We start from the raw sequence: 14368 nt of genomic DNA on the forward strand, positions 1-14368 counted from the left end.
AAGCAGCTATAAGTGAATTCATAGAGGACATCATCATCACGACAAGCGTTGTGTTATTGGACGTATGCTTTATATATCGTGGCTATCAATTACCAACTTTTAATCACCCAACTCCAAAGAATCACCCAACTCAGTACATTACATCAACTCAACACATCCTCTTCATCTTCTGTTCTTCTTAGCCTTCTTGACTTTAGGTTCCTCCCCATCCACATCCTTGTTTCTCCTCTTACGTCCCTCCTCAAGCAGCGTCGTCATAGCCTTGGTAGGCTTGAACCTAGGATTCGAAGGATCAAGAGCATACTGATGGTCCTCAAACACAGCCTTGAAACGATCATCATCAACATCCATCTTGAAATCCTCCTGCAGACCACCACGGGGCTCCTTGGCGAGAGCCTTCTTCTTGGCCTTGCCCTTCTTCTTCTGCGCCTTTTCAGCGCGCAGAATCTCGTTCATGTCGAAGTGATCCAGGTGCTCGGCTTGACCCTCGCCTGCATCCGCCATGACCTTTTCTAGCTCTTTCTTCTGGGCTTTGGTTTCGGCTTCAGCGGCCTCGCGGGCTTCGCGCTTCTTGAGACGGTCGGCTTTGCGGATGGAGGTCTTGGATGTGATTTCAGGTTCGGCGGCGGTGAAGAAGGGGTCGTTGAAGCCAAGATCGTCACCATCGCCAGCAGGAGCCTCATCAACCTCCTCTTCCTCCTCGGCGTTGGGATCGCGTCCTTCACGGCGGGCTCGAGCGGCCTCGCGCTTCTTCTCCTTGCGCTCCCGCTCCTTTCTGGCGTACTTCTCAATTGTTGTCTCCTCCTCTTCTGGCTTCTTCTTGGGTGCAGACTCGGAAAGAGCGGGTGTGAATGTGATTTCCATGTCTCCCACAGGAGCGTTCTTAGAAGACTTGGTGGGCTCCTCGGACAAGCCTAGAGCAGCTCGCATCTTTCTGCGGGCGAGCTCCTTCTTGGAAAGCTTTGGCTCATCTTCCTTCACCTCAGCCTCCTCAGTAGCATCAACAACCTCAACCTCGTTGTCGCTATCCTCACTGTCACTTGCTAAGTATGCGCGGAGATCGTTCTCTTCAATCTCGTTGCGGCTGCCGCTGAAAGCACGGTTGATGGACTCCTTGCGGGAAGCCTCCTCGGGATGCATGTCCCATGTAAGCTTAACCTTGGAGCTTTGAAGAGCGTTTGTGACGAACTCGACGGGCTTGTATGACTCGGGAACCTTTTCGCACTCGTCTCTGGGCTCGTCGTCGAAGGTGATGTCATCAGGAACGAAGCGAAGGTCGAGGAAGTTGGATGATGACTGGTACTCTCGTCCATCGACTGATTCATAAAGCTTCTGGGCAACCGCTGGGCTTGAGCAGACCATAACAGCGTAGTAGTATCGTAGACGGTCAAGCTGATAAGATCGGAGCGCGTCGCTATCGAAGTCTTGGTCGTCACCCTCTTGGAGCAACCCCTTCTTGATACGCTCGTCCTCACTCTCGTCCTCACTGTCCTCTGAGTCGTCGTCGGAATCGTCCTTGGAGTTCTTGAAAAGTGCCTTGGGGGGACCCTCAACCTCTTCTTGTTGCATGCGCTCCTTTCCAAATTCACTGGGATAGACGGAGATCTTCTCGATCTTGCCACCTGTCTCGGGGAGGAAACTGTTGAAAAGAGCCATAAGATCGGTAGACTTGACGTGGTCCCAATCAAGGTTGACAATTGCGATTCGGTTCGTCACTTCACCGGCCTCGACCTCGTTCTGCTCGTCCTGGAAGCGCTGCATGTCTCCCTCGGTATCGACTTGCGCGCCACCCTCCTCTTCATCAGAATCTTCATCTTCCTCCTCGGATTCGGAGTCATCTTCCGAAGAAGAGAAACCACCACCTCGAGCGGGATCGTATTTCTCATGCGCCTTACGCAGTTCTCGCTGAACGATCTCGTCGGCATCGACCTCGATATCGGCTTCCTCTTCCTCATCCTTATCCTCCTCATCCTCGTCCTCTTCATCTTCCTCCCGGTATAGTCTTTCCAAAGCCTTCTTCTTGGAGTCGGACTTAATTTTTCGGCCATATCGATCGACCTTAGCGGTAGCAGTAAAGTCGTCATCCTTTAGCATGCGCGAGAATCGCTTGTCGATCGTAGTCTTGGTCTGCCTCTTCGAAGGCAATCGGAACCTAGGATCGGTCTCGAAATCGGCGAATCGCTGATCAGCGATTTGACTCGCGGAGTCGCCGCCCTTCTTTGACTTCTTTTCTCCCTTCATTTTTGCGATAAGTTGTTATGTTTACTGTTCGCAACTTGAAGCTTGTTGCTACATGGAGGGGCAGAAAAAACAAACGGGATTCAATTTTTTGGCGGTGAGATCTTTCTGCCCGGGCGGTAAACCTCTTTGGGTAAGGTGCCCTGTGGCGCCCCACAATCAGAAGGCCGCCTAGGTGGGTGACAGAAGAGTTTTCATCTAAAGTTCAGGCTGCTAAAATAAAGCAGGCTAAGAGATAGCCTAATCCGTTCCAAGATGACTAAATTATTTCGTCTCTTATGCCTGTTGGCCAGGCTTTCTGGCACCCTGACGGTCGCTGTGTCGCATATTCCAGAGAAAAAATCCGGACTTGTTCTTTGATCTGCGCCAGAGGTCTGGAATCTTCTCAACTCTCTTCCTCATCCCAACACAACACAACATGCCTCCCCACGTACGATCGGGCCAAAAGCCCAAGCCCAAGCCTCAAAAGAACGGCCGCACCGAGCAGCGACAACAGAAGCGAAAGAGAGAGCAAGAAAGTATACAAGACCTCGAGCAACGAGTAACTGACTTGGTACGGCGTGGTATCAATCAACCATTGATCTTGACTAACAGTACATGACATGTAGGACCCCAAGTCAGAGGAAATCAAGAACTTTTCCCAACTCCCTCTCTCCGTTCCGACCGCTAGCGGCCTCGAGGCCTCTCATTTCCAGACCCTTACCGATGTTCAAGCTCGAGCCGTTCCGCTCGCCCTCAAGGGCAAGGATGTCATGGGTGCTGCCAAGACAGGAAGCGGAAAGACACTCGCTTTCCTTATCCCCGTTCTCGAGAAGCTCTACCGTGCCCAATGGACTGAATTCGATGGACTTGGTGCTATGATTGTCTCTCCCACTCGAGAACTCGCTGTTCAAATCTTCGAAGTCCTCAAAAAGATCGGCCGAAAGCATGCCTTCTCAGCTGGTTGTTTAATCGGTGGAAAGAGCTTGAAGGAAGAGGCGGAGCGATTGGACCGTATGAACATCTTGGTCTGTACGCCTGGTCGTATGCTGCAGCATCTCGATCAAACAGCCGGTTTCGACGCCAACAACCTGCAGATACTGGTTCTGGATGAGGCGGATCGCATCATGGACATGGGTTTCCAAGCTGACGTTGATGCTTTGGTCGAGCATCTCCCCAAGACGAGACAGACACTCATGTTCAGTGCCACCCAAAGCAAGAAGGTTTCCGATCTTGCTCGTCTCAGTCTGAAGGACCCCGAATACGTCTCCGTTCACGAAGCTGCCGTCAGCGCTACCCCTACAAACCTCCAACAACATTACATCATCACACCTTTGACCGAGAAGCTCGACACCCTTTACGGTTTTATCAAGGCCAATTTAAAGAGCAAGATCATTGTCTTTTTAAGTTCAGGCAAGCAGGTCCGATTCGTATACGAGAGTTTCCGTCACCTTCAGCCCGGTATCCCTCTGCTCCACCTTCACGGTCGGCAAAAGCAGATCGCCCGAATGGAGGTCACCAATCGATTTACTGCCGCCAAGCAGACATGCCTGTTCGCGACAGATGTCGTCGCGCGAGGAATTGATTTCCCTGCCGTCGACTGGGTTATCCAGGCTGATTGTCCCGAAGATGTCGATACATATATCCACCGAGTTGGTAGAACAGCTCGTTACCAAAGCAACGGTCGTGCTGTGCTTTTCCTCGACCCCAGTGAAGAGCCCGGCATGTTGAAGAAGCTAGAGCAGAAGAAGATTCCTATACAAAAGGTCAATGTGAAAGAGAAGAAGAAGAGAAACATCAAGGACCACCTACAAAGCATGTGTTTCCAGAACCCCGATCTCAAGTATCTTGGCCAGAAGGCTTTCATCAGTTACACACGGTCAATCCACCTACAAAAAGACAAGGATGTCTTCAAGTTTGACAAACTTGACCTTGACGGCTTTGCTGCCAGTCTTGGTCTTCCTGGTACACCACAGGTCAAGTTCCGAAAGGGCGAGGACATCAAGAGGATAAAGAACGCACCTCGCCAGGGTATGTCTAGTGGTGACGAATCCGATGAGGATGGCGAGAAGAAGGCCAAGAAGAAGGGTGAGGTCCGCACAAAGTACGACAAGATGTTTGAGCGAACAAATCAGGACGTTCTGTCAAGTCATTACAACAAGCTTGTGCTTGATGGTGATGACAAGGATGATGAGGAGGATGATTTCTTGTCAGTGAAGAGAGTGCTGAAGGATGGTGATCTGGATGACGAGGCGAACAACGCATTCAAGAGCTCAGCGAAGATCATCGAGGGTCTCGGCGGCGAGGAACCCTTCGTTGTGGACTCAAAGCGTCGCGAGAAGGCTCTCAAGTCGAAGAAGAAGATGCTCAAGTTCAAGGGCAGCTCTTCCAAGGTTGTCTTTGATGAGGATGGCAATGCTCACGAAATCTACGAGCTCAAGGACGAGGACGACTTCATGGGCGAAGGTCCAGCCGAAGAACAACGTCGCAAATTCGTCGAAGGCGAGACGTCGCGCGTTAAAGAAGCAGATGTCGACGACAAGGCCCTTGCTAAACAAAAGCGTCGCGAGAAGCGCGAGAAGCGCAAGGCTGCCGAGCGAGCAGAGCGCATGGGTATTGTCTCAGACGACGAGGATGCGCCCATGCTGCACAATGCCGACGACGGCGAGGATCCTTTGGCGCTTTTGCGATCGCTGCCTATGGACGACAGGTCCGACAGCGAGGGCGACAGGGAGCCGCCCAAGAAGAGGGCCAAGAAGTGGTTCGAGGACGACTCGGAGGACGAGAAGAAGAGCAAGAGCAAGGGCAAGGTTATCAGGGTGCAGGAAGAGCCGGAGACGTTGGAGGATCTCGAGGCTCTTGCTACGGGATTGCTGGATTAGGTTCGATACCCTTTGGACCCTCGTGTGGGATAGACAAAAGTTGTGAATTAAGAAGTATTTGTTTAGCTAGCATCTCGACTTTGGAGTTGACCCCAGGCAGGTCAAAGCTTGGGCTCATCTCAGTTGAAGTCGCCCAAATTAAGAAGTATAGGATTAATGGTTTAATTGCTTGTCTCATTTATTCCTCATGAGGAGCGCTGCAGGGTGTCAGAAGGATTCACCGTTAAAAGCATAAGAGACGAAATAGTTTAGTCCTCTAACGCCAGTTTAGACAAGTACTTAGGCTGCTTTATTGATAGCCTAAGCCTTAGGTGATAATTCTTCTGTTACTCACCCAGGAGCAATGATGTTGTCATGATAAAAGTTCATTAATAAGTAGCGCCTGGTAAAAGTCTATCCATTTCCCATCCAGCTCCACGCCTAGACCTTACATATAATACAAGACCATCACACATGAATCAAACTATCCTCAGGACTATTTATCAGCCACTTTTCCAAATAACCTCACCCTGTAAAAGCAAGTGTGATCCTTGGCACCATAGTTGCTCATAGCTCGAAGGATGACATGATCAGTCGCATAGCCCAGGCTGGAGAGTTCGTCGTTGATGCGATGAACATGTACACCGTCGTTCAGTTCATCACCTAGGTAGGTGAATTGGCTGATCTTGACGAATCTGTCTGGTAGAGGAGAAGCTGAGAAATCCCCGTTGTTGTCGGGAAATTTGTTCAGGGAGTAAACGCGCACTTGCTCTTCTTCCTGCCTGTCGTCGTATCTGGCGAAGACTTCAATGCGTTTCGGTCGGGCGTCGGGATCTACCGTTGCGTTGGGGTGAATGTGTTCGATGACGATGTTTTCAGGGACGACTTCATGACCCAGTTCGATAGAGAGTATCACACCGTGGGGTCGCCCTTGGTTATCATGGCCATGAGCCCCGCACCAGCGATCTCCCTCGTCTTGCCAATGGCGAAGTGCTTCAATTGGAGGATGCGCGAATACACCGGCAAGACCTTGCTTTTCGGCTTCCTTTTTGTCGCCATTCCATGGATCCCAGTTGGGCGACGTAATGCCTTTCTCTATGGTAGCGCCAGCTCCAGTACCAAAGTAGTTCACCTGGTATTTGAGTTGGGAGTTCCAGTGGGCGTGAATATTGCTCTTGGCGAAGGCTTCGAGGCTACCGTCTGTGTACGTCTGGTGCATGATCTTCCGGATGAGTCTTTCGATATCATTGCTAGACATAGCCTCGGGGGCCATCATCTGCGCAGTCCGAATGGATTCCTTGATGTGATCCTCCATATCTGTCCTGAGCCTTGTGAACTCGGCTTCAACTTTAGATTCGTGCTTCTCGAGATCTCTCTGAAGATGTTCCAGGAATTCAGCGCGAGAAACAACAGTCTGGTTCTGCTTGCTGAGCTCCTCATTGACGATCTTGATAAGCTTCTGATCGAATGCAGCTCCTGAACCGGCAATTTGGTTCTTCGCCATCGCCTTCTCAATGAGCGGCTCAATCGCATCGTTGTTGTTTCTGAACCAAGTATCCCAGAGGTTCGGCAGTTTCTCTTCAACGCTGCGATCGACGCTGTCGTCGAGCTTGCCTTTGAGGGTGGGATCTTTGCCAAAGCGTGTTACAATAGCTTTCCAATGCTTTTCCGAAGACATTTCATAGTTGCCGTTTTTGTCTTCGAAGTTCAGGAAACTTCCGTCGACCTTGAGGCGATCTATAAGAGCATGGTAGAATTCCGGCTTGATAACTCCATTACCATCAACAATATCCACCTGCACAACAGGAGGAAGGTCTTTTTCGAGTCCCTTGAGAGCTTCCTTGTGGATGTTCGTTTGTTTCTTCTTCTGCGGCTTTTCTGCCTTCTTGTTGCTGTCTCGGTTGATAGTCTTGTCTATGGCAGACCATGGATCATCGAAAGGGTTGTCGTCGTCGTCGCCTTTACCCCAAGAAGGCCAAGAAATCGAGGGGATGATGTTTGGAACGCTGAAACCACTGGTGCTTGGCCAATGGACACCTCGTGCCATAGAACCAATATCCGGGACATATCGCATCGCTCCAGTGCCCATGAGTAGGAAAACTGTAAACGCGCTCAATGCCAGAAGCCACATTAAGCGCTCAGCTGTGGTGTTCCGCATACGTCCAACTTGTATTCCACGTAAACGGTCAGTGAAGCTTATGATGCGGTCCATAAACCCGTCAAAAGCCCACCTCAGACTGTGCACGTATGTCATGGGGTAGAGCAGACGAATGTAATCTGTAGGGCCGTCTTGGTTGTACTCATCATCATCATCGAAAATGAAACGTGGAGGCTGTGGTCTGTTCCAAAGATTAAATGGCCATATCGATGTCAGCCAACCGAATTTGGTCCAGAACCAAAATCGCCAGCGGCCGTACTCATCCAAGTTTCTCTCCCATTCAGCTTCAGAATCTTCTTCTTGTTCTTCTCGTTCTTCTCGTTGATTTCGCCGACCATTGATCGCTGCAGTCCTTGCCTCCCTTGCCTCTGCATCTAAGAGCTCTTTTTGAATGTCCCAATCGCGTTCTCGGGGGCCATTCCCATTCTGGCGAGCTCTTTCGAATGCGCTTGTCCTTGAGCTTGCCGTTGGTGTTGTGCCAAAAAGATTCTTCCTTCCGTTAGGACGTCGATCTTTCAGTTTATCAACCTGGCTGGGAGGCTCCTGAGTCCCCAATGAGGGCAATCCTGTATTCTTGGCAGGTTGTCCTCTTCTTTGACGGACCGCTGCAATTGGTTCTTCATCACTTTCAGAATCATTTTCCTCCTCTGTGTCTTCTGTTTCTTCGGGTATTCGGGGTTTTTGTTGCCTGGTGTTTTGCCGGGTTTTGTCTAGAGCTGGCGTGTTCGCTGACCTACTGCCAGTGGCGCGCTCAGCCCTGATCTTCGACTCCTGTACAGCAGCACTGAAATCGGATGCCAACTGTCGAGCATTTCTGCCTTCACTTCTGCTCTCATTTCTGCTCCCACTCGGCTGGGTTGTGGCACTCAAGCGATCCCGAATTCGTGAGGGCTGCGTATCAACCTTATCGGTCGCAGTTTCCCGAGTCTCAGGGTTTTGTCGACGCACAGTCTTTGACCTTTGAGGTGCTTGTGACGGATTTGGAGGCGCCGATTCTATCGTCGCATGATCATAATAGTCACTTTCCAGACCAAAACTTCTTGAGCTATCATCATCTCTATCAGCGACAGCTAAACGTGCATTGCTGGTTGTTGTTGCCTGGCCCGGTGCATCTGCTACATGTTAGGGCTATCATTGATGTGTGAGTGTAAATGAACTCACTATTTCTGGATGTTGTTCCTTGCTCTGTTCTCGTAGTTGAAGATTTTGGTATCACTGGCCGAGCAAATTCTTCCTCCTCGTCACCGCCTCTTGTGAGAGCCTGGTTCACAGCGTTGCTCAGATCCATGCGCTGTAGGCCAGCGCCTACTCTGGGTGGTGGTTCAACACCGGAGCCATATGTGTACTGTCTCCGACTACTTGGGGTTCCTTCCAACGTCGGTAACTGAGGTCGAACCAGTGTATTCTGAGGTTCACGGGTCGTTACCGGCTCTGGTTCTCTACTTGAGACACGGGTACTGCGTCTGGCGACTCTTGGAGGCATGGTTGTGATGAGATGAGTTTGTTGAGTAGAGTCGATGAAAAGAGTGAATTGAACAAGAATGAGTCGCCGTGAAAGAAGGTGCGCCCTTTTGTGTCATAAACGTCGTTGTTGTTATTCCTTGAAAGATAGTGGAAATAGTCGCTTTTCTTTGTTCAATGTGATGAAAATAGTAGCACGGGCTTTGGTGTATCCCAACCCGTCCAAAAGGCGACACCACCAAGTATTTCCCCGCTTCCGATTCTGATTCACAAAGACACTTGTTCTGTGCGCCAGTTTTCCTGGCCAATTTAGATGTTGAGATTGAATGCGCAGTAACAACAAAGAATCATGTTGGTGGCGGTGAGATGAGCAAACGAGTCTTTATCAGTCGTAATAAATGGCGCGCAACCACAATAGATTGAAGTTCTCGGTATCAAGGTTTAGAAATGACTCGATGCTGGAAAATGTGACAAGTGCCGACTTTTTTTGTCGTATTATCGTGATGCTATCGCGAAGGTGCCATGATGCGCCGACGCGATGCGCGCCGAGAATTAGGCGGCGCAGATTGAGGCGTGATCACGTGCACGCGTCAATTGCCATGAGCACTGGGCTTGACTTCCATCACTCTGTGGACAATCCGTACCTGCATGCAAATGTCTGGTGCAGTCTGAATCGGATTCACCGATGACGTGAACCCTTTGAACATTTCTTGTATTCTTTTTCGGTGTTCTTTGAGTGCCACGTTCTAAACTCGAACTCAAATCAGCGCGCAGGTATCTTCAACGTGGTTCCTGGGTGTTATTGAACCACATCCAAATTAGGAAGAAGTGTCAACTCTCCCCTTCTTAGGTTACTTCAATATCTTGTTCAAACTCCAAATTGCAGACAGAATTTTAAATTCAATTGGCCGACCAATTCTTGAATCGCTGATTCTTGCTTTTGCTCTCGTATTTCACCTGGGCTAGTCTGAATAACGGCTCTCATAGAGTTAAGCCATCGGTGAGAGCGTAACGGCTGAGGCAAATGGCTTGATGACAGGCTTCCACCCGAAATATCTGCATTCTTTGATGAATGTCATTTCTGAACAATTCTGTACATTGTCTACTGTAGTTCTTACAGTTTTTCTGCATATAACATATAACGTAATTGGTGAAAGAAGTATACGCAGGCCCATCGCAAAAGTTGGCAGTTCGTACTGCACGGATACAGAGTCTCCACAGTGACTTACAGCACTTTACCGCGCTCCGCGATCGCCTCGAGTTAATAAAACCTGACCGTTGTATGGAGCGCTCTAAACACAAAGTTCACATTGACTCATTTGGCGTTTTTCTTAAAAGCGATCATATCTTACTCGGTCGCTAGTAAAAGCTTGAGATCATATCATCAAATCGGCTTCAAGTTTCGTCATACCCCGAATAATGCTCCATCTGGAAATCCGTCATCTTCTATCTGTAGCGTCCTTAATTTAGCAGCAGCAATCAAAATGGATCATCTCCCGCAGCATGAATGAACCCCTGGCCCCTCCCCTCATCCCTCCCCCCCTCCTTCATCAGCTAAGAAAAAAGTTGCCCCGCCATTACCCAACACTCACTCCCCTTGGTTTGGTTACCTTTACATTTACCTTTTAGTCCCCGCCAATCTTGCAACGCTTCTTTCAACTTTACTTTGTTCTTCACCGCAAACTTCCTCCAGTCGCTTAATCTTAAACAAAGAAACCAGCCCCCAAAATGCCTGTTGGAACCGTTCTCGTTACCGGGTACGTCCACTGAACTTTGTCACCTACGATCCTTACCCCTGCTGCGTCTTGTTTGTCCCTCTTTGTTCCTGTCGCAATCACCTTTCGGGACCAGCAAATGGATCATGCGGTGTCGCAACAAAGAATACCCTCACTGACTCGAAATTTCTCAGTGGTACCGGCTACATTGGCTCTTTCACCTCGCTCACCCTGCTTGAGCACGGTTACGATGTCGTTATTGTCGACTCCCTCTACAACTCTTCAGAGGTTGCTCTCGACCGCATTGAGCTGATCTGTGGTCGCCGCCCTGCTTTCTACAAGCTCGATATCACCGATGAGAAGGCCATTGATGAGGTCTTTGCTAAGCACCCCGAGATTGACAGCGTTATCCACTTCGCTGCCCTCAAGGCAAGTCGCATTTCGACCGTTCGCATTGTCTACGACTAACATATCCCTAGGCTGTCGGCGAGTCTGGCGAGATCCCTCTCGAGTACTACCGTGTCAATGTCGGTGGCAGCATCTCCCTCCTCCGCTCCATGGAGCGCAACAACGTCAACAACATCGTCTTCTCCTCCTCCGCTACCGTCTATGGCGATGCTACCCGATTCCCCAACATGATTCCTATCCCCGAGCACTGCCCTATCGGACCTACCAACACATACGGCCGCACCAAGTCTATGATTGAGGACGTTATCAGCGACTTCGTCAATGCTCAGCGCAACAACTTGGAGAAGGCTGGCAAGGAGTTCAAGCAATGGAACGGTGCTCTGCTCCGATACTTCAACCCTTGCGGTGCTCACCCCACTGGTATCATGGGTGAGGACCCTCAGGGTATTCCTTTCAACCTTCTGCCTCTCCTTGGACAGGTCGCCACTGGTGAGCGTGAGAAGCTCCTGGTATTCGGTGACGACTACTCCTCTCGCGATGGTACTGCCATTCGTGACTACATCCACGTCGTCGATCTTGCCCGCGGTCACCTGATGGCCCTCAACTACCTCCGCGAGAACCAGCCCGGTGTCAAGGCATGGAACCTGGGCTCTGGCCGTGGTAGCACCGTCTTCGAGATCATCAAGGCCTTCAGCAAGGTCGTTGGCCGTGATCTTCCCTACGAGGTCCGTCCCCGACGACAAGGAGATGTCCTCGACCTTACTGCCAACCCCACCCTCGCCAACAAGGAGCTCAACTGGAAGACCGAGCTCACCATGGAGGAGGCCTGCGACGACCTCTGGCGATGGGTCAAGAACAACCCCAAGGGCTACCGACAAGATCCCCCCGCCGAGCTTCTCGAGGCTGTCAAGTCTTCCAAGGCTTAAAAAAGTAAAAGTAAAACTGTGTGCGAGCAGGCGTCTCGCAGCTGATGTGAAATGAGAATTACTGAAGAGTTTATGTTTTGGATTTTGTAGCTGAACTATCCGTGGCATTATAGACATATAGCGCATTTAAAATAAACATAAAAAGCTAGAATTAATCGATTTTAATGAGCAGCTTTCCAATCGTCTTTCGGCTCTCGATGTCCTCGTGGGCTTTGGCCACGTCCTTGAGAGGATACACGTTGTGGATGGTGAGCTCCAGCTTCTTGGACTTGATAAGGTCGAAAAGTTCGGATGTGTACTTCTCGAGATCAGCGCGCTGGGAGACGTAGCCGTTGACTACAGGGCGCATGAGGCGGACATTCTTGGGAGTGAGGCGGAAGAGGCTCACAGGGTCCACGGCGCCAGACTGCGCAATTGTTAGTTTCGTCATTCAAGCCCTGGATTGGGACACCACTTACAGCATTGCCGAAGGAGATGAGGCTTCCCTTGAGGGCGATCATCTCAAGATCACCATCGAAGGTAACCTTTCCAACACCATCAAAGATAACATCTGCACCATGTCCACCAGTGATCTCCTTAACCTTGGCAACAACATCGTCATGAGAGTTAATAACCCACTCAGCACCATTCTTCTTCGCCAACTCAAGCTTCTCATCCGTGCTAGCAGTACCAATAACCTTTGCGCCAACGGTTCGCAGAAGCTGAACCAACAAGGTACCTACACCACCGGACGCCGCGTGAACAAGGACCCACTGACCAGCCTTAACCTGTCCAGCTTCCCGAATAAACGTCCAAGCTGTAAGACCTTGCAGATAAGCAGCTACGGCTTGTTCCGTGGACACATCATCAGGAATCTTGACCGCATCCGAAGCGTTGACGACGCTGTACTCGGCGTATGCGCCAACAGTACCCATAAAGACAACTCGAGTACCATTCTCGAAGCCCTTCACAGAAGAGTGAACATCGACGATCTTTCCACCCGCTTCACGGCCCAGGGTAAGAGGAAATTGAGGCGCCTTGTAAAGACCAGAGCGGAAATACGTATCGATATAATTCAAGCCAGCAATTTCATTGCGCACAAGAATCTGACCCTCTCCAGCTTTAGGAACGGGGATGTTGTTATGTTCGAGGACTTCGACGCCGCCGTTCTTGTTGATCTGGACGGCTTTCATGTTTGGTGGGACGGGAGGCATCTTGGCGGTTGATAACTGTGAAGCGAGTCTGACTATGCGCTGAGCAGCAATTTGGGTTGTCGGTGGTCTTATTTGAGTTTGGAATGAGGCGAGGAGAGAGCGTCGTAAAGATTGCATTATTAATATGGATGGAAGTCGGGAAGGGGATCGGGAGCTTTAGAAGCTGTCGGCCCCATTTACCGCGGGGCCATGATGGCGGGGTAAAGATGGGATCCGCTTGGTTGTTCGGCACGTCATATTGCGACTTCGGATGCTGGGTGAAGATTTAAGGCGTTGTTTAGAAGGGAAGTGAGGCTTGAAGTTGAATTATACAGACAGGATCAGTTGGTGTGGTATTTTATATACGATCGAATGCTGACCATGGTAGTCAATTGGACAGTTTTGCTTACTTTCACTTCCAATTAGCTTATCTGACAATTACCAATTCGAGTGTATGAGACTGAGCTTGCGTTCAGTTTAAGACTTAGACTAGCTTTCTCTACAGTTTTAATTCCCTTAAGAATGATAACAATAATTACAATAGAAGGTCAATCCCAAAGTCCCAGCTGAGAGAACTCCCCCCCAAGAGTGTAAAATGAAGGAGGTGGATAAGTTCTTATCCTCTTACAGCTATGCTCAACCGATGACAGGCGGTTATGAACTCTGGGGTATCTGAGACGATCAAAGACGATCAGTCGGGTTTTGAAACATTCCCATCATGCGAGCATTTACCGAAATTCCAAGTGTGGCAGAGTCCATGTCAAATCCGCGTTCATCATGAAACGAGGCGCAAACATGCGGGTCTAGTCGCAGTCAACTCTAATGCAAACGTTATCATGACAACATTGAGTGTCAAGTGAAAAAGTGCCGTGATATTGTTACCAAGGGTTCCCTGCCTTGTTATAGAGTTTATGGTTCAATCTGTCATGCAGTAGCCATCCCTCAGGGTGTCAGAAGAATTGACCCCCAGAAGCATAAGAGATGAATTGATTTGGTCACTTTATGCTAACTAATACCAGCACTTAGGCTACTTTTTTATGGTAGCCGAATCCTTGGAAGACAATTCTTCTGTCACCCACCTGCCATCTTGTTGGAGATAGCTTCGTGAAGTCAGTGTTCAACCTCGGCATATAGGGTAACCAACCACATTGGGTAAGCCCTTCGATGTTCCATGATACTTTAACATGAACACATTTTAAGCATATTATCTGTGATGAGAGGATGACTTAGAGACTAACCAATCGCTATGATTGCCATCGGAATATTTGTTGTTGATAGCAAGGCTTACGACAACGAGTTCGCCGATGTTACATCCAGATGCCTTAACTACACCAACACATATCGTCGACTCGTGTAATCTTAAGCGACGCGAACAACACGAAAGAATCCTTCAAAAAACAGGCCATTCTGCATGTCGTCTACAGAAGTTCTGACATTAGTCAGTATCTAA

At 49.6% G+C, this 14368-nt stretch overlaps 5 protein-coding genes across 5 annotated transcripts; 2 read left to right on the forward strand and 3 right to left on the reverse strand.

Annotated features, from left to right (window-relative positions):
* Positions 1-37: 37 nt before the first annotated feature.
* Positions 38-2282, reverse strand: B0J16DRAFT_343811 (uncharacterized protein). Its single transcript, XM_046128105.1, has one exon. It carries the CDS (start codon positions 2239-2241, stop codon positions 163-165), a length of 2079 nt encoding a protein of 692 aa, XP_045980941.1. The 5' UTR covers positions 2242-2282; the 3' UTR covers positions 38-162.
* A 330-nt stretch (positions 2283-2612) lies between these two features.
* On the forward strand, positions 2613-5365 carry B0J16DRAFT_288611 (P-loop containing nucleoside triphosphate hydrolase protein). Its single transcript, XM_046124191.1, has 2 exons — positions 2613-2791; positions 2847-5365. Exons 1-2 carry the CDS (start codon positions 2657-2659, stop codon positions 5097-5099), a joined length of 2388 nt encoding a protein of 795 aa, XP_045980942.1. The 5' UTR covers positions 2613-2656; the 3' UTR covers positions 5100-5365.
* Positions 5337-8907, reverse strand: B0J16DRAFT_148978 (uncharacterized protein). The gene is made up of 2 exons (XM_046122019.1): positions 8398-8907; positions 5337-8348 (listed from the first exon to the last, which is right to left on the reverse strand). Exons 1-2 carry the CDS (start codon positions 8717-8719, stop codon positions 5575-5577), a joined length of 3096 nt encoding a protein of 1031 aa, XP_045980943.1. The 5' UTR covers positions 8720-8907; the 3' UTR covers positions 5337-5574.
* A 1329-nt stretch (positions 8908-10236) lies between these two features.
* B0J16DRAFT_343814 (uncharacterized protein) lies at positions 10237-11813 on the forward strand. The gene is made up of 3 exons (XM_046128106.1): positions 10237-10454; positions 10607-10841; positions 10892-11813. The coding sequence occupies exons 1-3, from the start codon at positions 10426-10428 to the stop codon at positions 11744-11746; spliced, it is 1119 nt and encodes a 372-aa protein (XP_045980944.1). The 5' UTR covers positions 10237-10425; the 3' UTR covers positions 11747-11813.
* An 84-nt stretch (positions 11814-11897) lies between these two features.
* Positions 11898-12939, reverse strand: B0J16DRAFT_269394 (uncharacterized protein; the record flags this gene model as incomplete). Its single annotated transcript, XM_046123509.1, has 2 exons — positions 11898-12152; positions 12205-12939. 2 exons carry the CDS (start codon positions 12937-12939, stop codon positions 11898-11900), a joined length of 990 nt encoding a protein of 329 aa, XP_045980945.1.
* Between the last annotated feature and the right edge of the window lie 1429 nt (positions 12940-14368).

Source organism: Fusarium flagelliforme, assembly GCF_020744385.1.
Source record: "Fusarium flagelliforme strain FIESC 12 MPI-CAGE-AA-0113 chromosome Unknown B0J16scaffold_5, whole genome shotgun sequence".
Lineage (NCBI taxonomy): Eukaryota > Fungi > Ascomycota > Sordariomycetes > Hypocreales > Nectriaceae > Fusarium > Fusarium flagelliforme.

What these genes read in the sequence shown, in the direction of transcription:
- B0J16DRAFT_343811 (XM_046128105.1), bottom strand. Translation starts at nt 2,241, where the DNA reads ATGAAGGGAGAAAAGAAGTCAAAGAAGGGCGGCGACTCCGCGAGTCAA.
- B0J16DRAFT_148978 (XM_046122019.1), bottom strand. Translation starts at nt 8,719, where the DNA reads ATGCCTCCAAGAGTCGCCAGACGCAGTACCCGTGTCTCAAGTAGAGAA. An exon ending in AGGAACAACATCCAGAAATA is followed by an intron (nt 8,349 to 8,397) that starts GTGAGTTCATTT and finishes AACATGTAGCAG; the next exon opens with ATGCACCGGGCCAGGCAACA.
- B0J16DRAFT_343814 (XM_046128106.1), top strand. Translation starts at nt 10,426, where the DNA reads ATGCCTGTTGGAACCGTTCTCGTTACCGG. An exon ending in GGAACCGTTCTCGTTACCGG is followed by an intron (nt 10,455 to 10,606) that starts GTACGTCCACTG and finishes GAAATTTCTCAG; the next exon opens with TGGTACCGGCTACATTGGCT. An exon ending in TCCACTTCGCTGCCCTCAAG is followed by an intron (nt 10,842 to 10,891) that starts GCAAGTCGCATT and finishes ACATATCCCTAG; the next exon opens with GCTGTCGGCGAGTCTGGCGA.
- B0J16DRAFT_288611 (XM_046124191.1), top strand. Translation starts at nt 2,657, where the DNA reads ATGCCTCCCCACGTACGATCGGGCCAAAAGCCCAAGCCCAAGCCTCAA. An exon ending in AGCAACGAGTAACTGACTTG is followed by an intron (nt 2,792 to 2,846) that starts GTACGGCGTGGT and finishes CATGACATGTAG; the next exon opens with GACCCCAAGTCAGAGGAAAT.